The following is a 9,094-nucleotide window of genomic DNA, read 5'->3' as shown; positions in this document are numbered from 1 at the left end:
TTCTATGTAGAAAAGAATGTCAATATTTAGTCATATTGTATACTGTATCAACATTTGGTCCATAAGTGATAACTGACATGGCATCAAGGTAACAACTGAAGACAAAGTTTTGTTTCTGACATATACTCTCACTCCCAACACAGCAACCCTCCGCATTTAGGCAAGCTCGCCACATCATCAACTCTGGCGGCTTTGGACTACGAGGACTCAATAAAGGGTTAACGTCAACGCTAGGTCGCCATGGTGTCTTCAACATGATCTACTTTGGGTTCTACTTCAATGTCAAGGACGCCATTCCTGCCAGCCCGGTAAAACATCAGAATCTATGCAGATATACGAGCTCACAATGCATTGTGACGCAGCGAGTTGTGAGCTAGTTGATTGGCCTTGAAGTACCACTGTACTTATCAGGCTTAAGTGGTAAATCACTGAACCATACTAACTGTATGTCTGACGGGGCGAGCAGGAACCTTTTTGGAAGTAAGCATGATAAAACAAACAACGTGAATGACGTTCAATAGAATTCTGATGTGATTGATTTTGACTTTTAAAACCATCACGGCATCTTACTTCTTGCGTCTTTTACAGTAACATGAGCACATACATTTAGCATGGGTGGCCTGCCCACTGAGACCCCTCAAACTCTGCATGGTTCAGCCATCCCTTTTGGTGCCATTTCCTTACTCCAACTACGCATTGAGTATTTCAGTCAATGGAGCCCCTATAACGCGACAAGTGTTACTGGCAATCTTCTACACTTTGTGCTACACACAGGACTTAAGTAACTTTGAACTAACCTCCTGTGTATATGATATCCACGTGTCCTAACCACTTAGCCTGTGGGGAATAGCGAGTTTTTGACAGCATGATTGGTTGGCCCGAGTTACCGTGGTGAGGGAGGGGAAGGAAATCAGAGAGGAGCTTGTAAGATCAATCCCACTAATACCTCGTCTGTTTGCGCTCCATAACATCCTCAAAGTCTCAGATTACACATCCGGGAGGGCCTGATGGCCCAAACAAAAGTTAATTTTGTTTAATGGAAACGTTACCATACGCCAGTTCCACATGTACAAACTGGAGCATTAGATTAACTCCAATGAACTAATTGGAAGCAGACAATAGTACCGTTTTTTCACAGTGGGATTTGCTGCGGTATCCTGATCGCTGCAGAACTCGACGTTTTTCCAGTAAAGTATGATGCTGACACAGAGACGTCATCCTCATACATGAATTGTAATGATGTATAGCCCACTGGCACTGATATAATTGCTTTTACACAGTACATTCCTCAGTGTTCATTTATCCATTTATAACGGAGTATACAAATGTGGGTCCATTTATGCTGTAAACCTGGTCTTTTCTTTTAATGTTTTTTTGTGGCTTTCGCCATGTTATTTTATTATTTTTTATGGAGGGATAGACAGTAGGCTGACACGAAATGGGGAGAGAGATGGGGGGTGACATGCAGTAAAGGCCGTCAGGATTGGGAGTCGAACCCGTGGCACACTGCCAGACTGGATTACCATCTAAGGTGCCTGGACCGCTGAGCCACGGCCCAGGCCAACCTGGTCTTTGACAGTGACAGGTATATAGTCTACGTACTAGCGGTATGTCTGCTGTCATCTTACTCATCTAGTTATGTAGTTGCAAGAACTACATGTGCCGACATGGCCGCTAACGAACCTATGCCCACTGCTTTGAAAACAAATCACATCACCATCCCAATATGAACGACAGCCCCAATGTCTTTTCCTTGATTCTGCAATGGAATATTTTATTTCAATATCCAAATCGGTTCTACACAGTTCAACTACATTGAATTTAGATGTCAGCAGATGTATTTGTAGGCGGGGATTTCCGTTGGCCAGGCTACACGAGACTAGTATACAGGAGAGATGACATACATGTGACATATGACCACTGTACATTGGATAGAATGAATGCTGTGGCCTTTGGCAGCTCCAAGGATCAAGCCGATGATGGGCTCCCTCCACATACTTTTGTCAGCAACGTGAGCAATGAGCTCGCAACTCAAACGTGTCCGTAGTCAAATTCAAAGTCTCGGCCTCTCGCATATCGAGATATTTGAATATGCGAGTGAGATGTGGCATACTAGCGTCATTCAGAAGTGAATATGTGCGAGGAGATGTTTGCTCAAGGCTGCTAGCATGTCACTTGATGGATGCACTCATACTGCCTCTCTTCCCCATACACAGCGGAATCCTGAGTGTTCATTTAACTCCATGATTGCACAGATGGATACGTAAAGGGTCCATTTGGTTACATACTGTATCTGCACTCTCTGAGTTACAAATGGATAAATGAACACTGAGGATTTTTCCTGTGTACATCTCACTTGAGAGAAGAAAAAATAACTAGAAGAAGTGGGATTAGCTGTTGATTTAGCGCAGCTCTCAGGGTGTCCAGCCGTCTTGAGAAAGGCCTGGACCAGAGAGGCTGCTGTCATTTGTAAAAATATCCTGGCCAATTAGCTGTCAGAGCTCTCCAAGTCTGGGCTTCTTTGGTACAGTAATACCCCTGTGTCGAGTCACAGCCCAATTACCCAAATTGTCCCCATATGCCTTCCCCAGTCTGCCTGCATGAACCCTGTTTATAAATCCTCTCCCTCAGCCTCAACCAGAGAACATGTGCTTCTGCTCAGCCAATCAGAAACCCGCAATGCAGTCAGGAAGCACTAATCTGCCCCCCGCTACCATAAAATGATCAGGGCTTTCATGCCAGCTTTGCAATCATATGCTCAAGACCCCGTCATGCTCTCCCCCTCCCTCCGCCCAACCCTCACTCGCTCCCTCTCTCCCCCTGCCACAAACTCCTACTATCTCTGATTTTCCTTTTATCAACCCCATGTGCTCGCTTTACCCTATATTTCACTGCCTCAGGTATGACGTGCTATTTTCGTTTTGATACTATGCAGCCAGATTTATCACCAGACCTCCTCGCCTGAAACATCCATTCCAATAAAATCATGCATGTGGAATACAGACATGCAAGATACAAATCAGAAGCCTTGTATCTTCAATTTCAACTTTTTATGTTTTTTCATAAATTAAAAGTAGTGAACATATCTACAAATCTCCAAACTCAAAGCGTCACAAGCTTGTTTTATGAGTATTCAACCAATGAAAGGTTTTAACAAGAGTGTCTACTGTCTATACAACTACATTGGATGCATTCGAACACAGGTTATTATTTTCCCTTTCCTGAAAGGTAACGGTTTTGCACATACAGCTTGATACATTTATATATCCACACAAACAGTTGAAGAAAAGATATGTGTTCATGCAAGTGTAATGTATACATTGCGCAGTGTCATGCACCAAACATTGCAGCTCTACAAGCTCACAACACATAATCTATTTTGGCACGTGGCACTGGCTTGCAACGAAGTACTGTATAATTCAGGTTTCACTTTTCAACCCGTCTTTCCTCTCATCTTATAGGATCCCACCTTGGAGTTTATGAGGAAATTTGTCATTGGCCTGGCATCCGGCACTATTTCCTCTTGTGTGAATATTCCCTTCGATGTGGCCAAGAGCCGTATCCAAGGTCCTCAGCCTGTACCAGGAGAGATCAAGTACCGCACCTGTTTCCAGTCCATGGCCCTGATATACCGTGAGGAAGGGTATGATCATCTCCTACTTCATTTTAAATTATATGGAGCAAGAGTGAATGTATGTAATGTATGTTTGTTTGTTTGTTGGGTTGGAAATGGACATGCTTGGAATGACAACTGAAACTTTCATGAAAGGTGGAGAATGGTCCCTAGATGACATTTTGTGGCAGTTGGGTCGAAGTCAAAGGCCATGACAATTGGCTAAATAGATTTTCTCCATAACATTAATAGGAATCAAACTTACTAGTATTAATATTTACCAATTCAAAGTTGAAATCTTGTGGGTCACAAATTACAAATTATATATTTTTGCCATAACTTCCTCAACAATATAGCTACATTTATTATTTCAGAGATATAATTGTATTCATAAGTGGATCAATGCCCAGAAAAGTCAGGGTTTGCTCAGTGTTCTATTTAAAGGGAAGTGGGGTTTGTCATGCCTGGTGCCACTTACTGTGCTGATTGATGGAGAAACTTTGTGCACCCTCAGTAGAATTTTGGGTATGGCAAGTTGGTATAGGAGAGGTCTATACAATTTTCACCACTACTTCCAAAATTATTGCTACTGGTACTTTGTGCGCCATAAGTGGTACTGCAATTTAAATAAGCTTCACCATCTTCTTCAGAAGTTATATACAATTAGCCTGTTTGTGTTGCTGTTGTTTTTCTTTTTTCTTTTTTGGAAGAATGAAGACCACCACTTCAGCAGACAATCAGATATTCTAATATTGTGCTTTTCCATAAGTACACAAATACCAGCCACAACCAGTGTTTACCATCACTTGCATGGAAAGTGTTTACTTCCCCTGCCTACAGCAGAAGTGCTTGTGGACAGAAGCTGGCCGCCAAGCCTCCATTGAAAAGGAGTAGATTAGTTAATATATTTATCATCACAAAATGGCATTATTGGAATATTATTCTCTTCTATGACTTCATGCAATATGGGAATCTGCCATTTGTGGCATCGGTTTGTATGTACCGGTATGTATGTATGTATTTAAACTTATATCCATACCTCCAGTAGTAAATGGTGTGAGTGAGCATCAGATATGAAACAAAAGAAATAAGAGCTTGGAGTGCACACACTAGATGTGGGCCAATGAGATGTTTGTCGTTAGTGCAGGACACAAGAGCCTAGGGGCCTTGCTCCACAGAAATGGCACCGAAGCCCCGTCTTTCCAGGGGTGCAGAGAGGGGGTGCCCCCTCCGCCACATCCAGTCCCTCTGCTCTAACACAACACAGTCGCAGCTAATTAGTGGTCCCTATGGGAGACGTCGTTAAGCAGGCCCTAACGAGCCGCGCGGCGCTCCGCGGGTCAATCTAATCAGACAGAGAGCCAGGGAGGAAGTGGGTCGAGCCTTATTAACGCCACCAGTGGCGGGGGCAGGCAGTGGGACGGGGAGCGCGAGGCGGAGGCGGCCAGCCACTGATCACCTTGAACACATTAAGGGGCAGGTACCCTCCGCCACTGGCCATTAGGCCTCGCTCTGTACCTGGCTGGGGTGAGAGACAGGCAGGCAGGCAGTCGCCTCCACACATACCCAGTTGTGCCACCATACACATACACGCACATTTATATAGACAGTATTGTACATGCACGCACGCACGCACGCGCACACACAAACAAACACACACACACACACACACACACACACACACACACACACACGTAACCATATTCCTCTGTCTCCCATAACCGGTACACTGCCATACTGAATTCCAGTTACATAATTTAACATCATGTTTCTCCCTTCTGCAGATACTTGGCGTTGTACAAGGGATTAGTTCCAAAGATAATGAGGCTTGGACCAGGTAAACAACATTTATTTTGGCCCTCATGGCTGCTGATATTAAAAGAGTCATATTGAGTGGCATGACACAGGTGGCTGAGATTGGTCTTAATATTGTCTGAATAATTGTTTTGTAATTGGAGGGCAATTTTAAATCATTATTTTGGCAAACGGAAAATCTCCATTAATTAGTCTGGGCTGGGTTTCCAAAAATCGCTTCACTACTAAAGAAGTCCTGGGCCAAATAATATTTGCAGATCATTTTTGTGGTTTGTTTTAAGCCACACTGGAGCCAAATAGGTGGAGCTTAGTCTCGTATAATAATAGGATATGATATATAATAAGACAGTTGATATCACAAAAAACATCCGGTGGTTTGAAACAAAACTCTGAGCGTTCTTCACTGTAAATACTATTTGACCCTCCCAGAACTTTGCTTGATTGTAGACTCTCTGCAAAGAAGAGTGTGATGGGAAACCAGTCGTAGTGCAGTGACCCTCCTATTTAATCTATCTCTCCTGTTTCTTTGGTCACAGGTGGAGCTGTGATGCTGCTGGTTTATGAATATATGTCTGGATGGCTGCAGCGGAATTGGTAGCTCCACCCACTCTATGAAGTGTTATACGGACTTTGGACCTGTGCCATCCAAAGCATTTTCATCTAGTGTGCACAATGCCATTATGGACAATGCACGCACGCACGCACGCACACAATTTGATTGTGCCAATCATAGGCCTACAAACTCTGGAGTGTTCATTTAACTTCGAGTGTGTAGAAAATGGACCTGTATAAGGTTAAAGGCATTCCAAAGTTTAACCAAAATTGCTGTTGGGGAAACTAGTCTTAATCTAAAAAAGCATAATAAACTCAATTTCTCAGGACTTCAGAGAAAGAAAACATGTATATTTTATTATTTTTAGATTTCATTTACAGTACTTTTTTAAATGTGCAATGTGTTTTTGATTGCATTCTGTGGAGGTTTGGTTAGGATTCACTTGACAAACGAAATAAATGATTTAGAATAAAATAAACATGCACATTTAGCTTACTGAATTCTGTATTTTGTCCAGTTGAACACAATGGATCATCATCTATTTCCTTGTATATCCTGATATATATAAGTAATTTGTAATTTAATACACGCTTTAAATTTTTATATTTGTCAGTACAAAGTGTGTTATTCTTACGTGTTACGTCACCATGTTCAAATTGTGTAACTTTATGTTAACAAAGCAAAAATTGCTTTATTTAGAAGAAAAGAAAATCAATACTGTATTTTTCACTGTATTGGTAACCAAATTAAAAGCAGTTTTAATTTGTGCAGTCTGTTTGCCCCAGTTTTGTGGAGTCTGTTTTGTGTCAGCTGTGTGTGTGTGTGTGTGTGTGTGTGTGTGTGTGTGTGTGTGTGTGTGTGTGTGTGTGTGTGTGTGTGTGTGTGTGTGTGTGTGTGTGTGTGTGTGTGTGTGTGCGTGCGTGCGTGCGTGTCACACATGCGTTAATGTGCATGCATGAGTATAGGCCTAAATACGCCACATGGGTGTCCTGTTCCCGTGCATTTGTGTTACACGTACCATGAACTGAATGGGAGAAGTATTTCTAGATTGCAGCAGTGCTACAATAGAGGCACGCCACTTCCCTCTAGTTTACCTCTTCTTCAACCCACCCCACTCCACCTTACCCCACGCCATTAGAGCCCACTGTTGTTTGAGAACCTGTCAGCCATTGTGGCTGCGTTAGCCAAACGGTGTGTCAGTCTTCTTGCTCTCCCTGTAGAGATGAGTCAGTGCTTCAGCATAGCTGACTGCAAGCTAAAACAACAAGCCCCGAGAAATTCAAATAGGTTTGAGGAATGGAGGTTACTGCACACGCATACACTCCCTGAACTGATCTGTCTCTTACACCAACACATACACCCCCTAGACACACACGCAGCCATGCACGCACACACACACACACACACACACACACACACACGTACACCAGTTGCTCAACCTCAGGTGTGTGTGTGTGTGTGTGTGTGTGTGTGTGTGTGTGTGTGTGTGATGCTCCAAATAAACACCTGATTTCACTGACTTATTTTGATTAATTAATGTGTGTGTTAATTCTATGATATAGTTTTGGAACTACCCAATAATTATGCAATTGTACAATCTGAAGTTGTGCTTATATTGGGTTGTCCCATGCTGATAATAAATATATTCTGCATTAGAGATTTATATAGTGTACTTCCAATATGTTTGTCATGGGTGAACAGGTCAATGGAATATGGCCATTACAATCTAAACCAGTGATACTCAACCTCAGGCCCGCGGGCCACATCAGGCCCGCGGGACCATTATGACTGGCCCACCAATGAAAATCTAAAAATAAGAAGAAAAAGAAATCTGGAAAATGAAATAAAAATAAATAAATCTGAATGAAGTTATCTTTAATTACATTATTATAAGTAATACTATTAGAGTTGTACTATTACTCGAACGAAAATAAAAGCTTGGGGGGGGGGGAGATGCAATGCAAATGAAAGACATATACTGTGTATCCCTATTCCCTGACATCATTTTATAGCTAAACGGACAGAATTCTATTTTATTTGAATGATGAAACCCAGCTGCCATTAATAGTTGGAAATGGAAATTGCGGAAATTGCGGAAATTGTAATTGCGGAAATTGCGGAAATGGTGGAAATGGAAATTGCGGAAATTGCGGAAATGCGGAAATTGCGGAAATGCGGAAATGGAAATTGCGGAAATTGCGGAAATTGCAGAAATGGTGGAAATGGAAATTGAGGAAATTGCGGAAATGGAAATTGCGGAAATGGTAATTGCGGCAATTGCTCTTCACTTATAGCTATCTATTTTCAGGTAGATTGTTTTATTTTACTCAGTCAGCCATATCACTACTCATTTTTTTTCATGAAAAAGGTCATAGCTGGGTAATCTATTTTCAGGCAAATTGTGTTTATTGTATTTTATTTTACTCAGCCATAACAATTTATTTTCTGTTAACCAACTTGCTGGCTGGCAGGCAGGCAGACAGCTACTCATAGACAGGCAGACAGACAGACAGACAGACAGACAGACAGCTACTCATGGAGAATTGGACAGGCAGGCAGTCAGACAGCTACTCATAGACAGGCAGACAGACAGCTACTCATGGAGAATTGGACAGGCAGGCAGTCAGACAGTGTCATAACCCGGCCCGTTGGGCCATGACAAATTGAGGAGGACACAGAGCAGTGTTCAAAATAACAATAATTTATTTGTAAGATAACTAATAATAACTTAATATGTAAATAAAGCTTACAGAATGTATGAGATGTGTTAGTCAGTAAGATCAGTGGTGTCAGTGTGGATGTGTGGTTAATATGGTGACGGTGTGTTGTAGTGTGCAAATCAAATGGTGAGGAGCAGCAAACAGAAGGTTGCTGTCATCTGAGTGGGACCAAGAGAATGGCTGGCAAGCCCTCTTTATAGGATTTCCAGGAGCACTGATCAGGTGCTCCTAATGCACCTAACGAGTTGTCTCAAGTGGGCCGACGCCCACATGATCTGTGGGAGAATACACAGACAGGGCAGTACACTATATAGTCAGCATAGGCCCTGCAGGCCAGGCCAAGGGGCCGTGACAGACAGCTACTCATAGACAGGCAGACAGACAGCTACTCAT

General features: G+C 42.5%; 1 protein-coding gene across 1 annotated transcript in view; it reads left to right on the top strand.

Annotated features, from left to right (window-relative positions):
* Positions 1–6,747, top strand: part of slc25a21 (solute carrier family 25 member 21) — a 125,272-nt gene extending 118,525 nt beyond the window's left edge. Inside the window, exons 8-11 of the mRNA XM_080783314.1 lie at positions 144–308; positions 3,462–3,643; positions 5,398–5,450; positions 5,965–6,747. Of these exons, the coding sequence (XP_080639440.1) occupies positions 144–308; positions 3,462–3,643; positions 5,398–5,450; positions 5,965–6,026 (462 nt within the window). The 3' untranslated portion in view covers positions 6,027–6,747. The remainder of the gene's footprint in view (positions 1–143; positions 309–3,461; positions 3,644–5,397; positions 5,451–5,964) is intronic.
* The last annotated feature ends 2,347 nt before the right edge of the window (positions 6,748–9,094 follow it).

The sequence above is a fragment of the Protomyctophum bolini genome (genome assembly GCF_963924005.1).
Source record: "Protomyctophum bolini genome assembly, chromosome: 15".
In the NCBI taxonomy this organism is placed as follows: domain Eukaryota; kingdom Metazoa; phylum Chordata; class Actinopteri; order Myctophiformes; family Myctophidae; genus Protomyctophum; species Protomyctophum bolini.
Note: the sequence above shows the minus strand (reverse complement) of the source record. Positions and strands in the feature narration are given on the sequence as shown.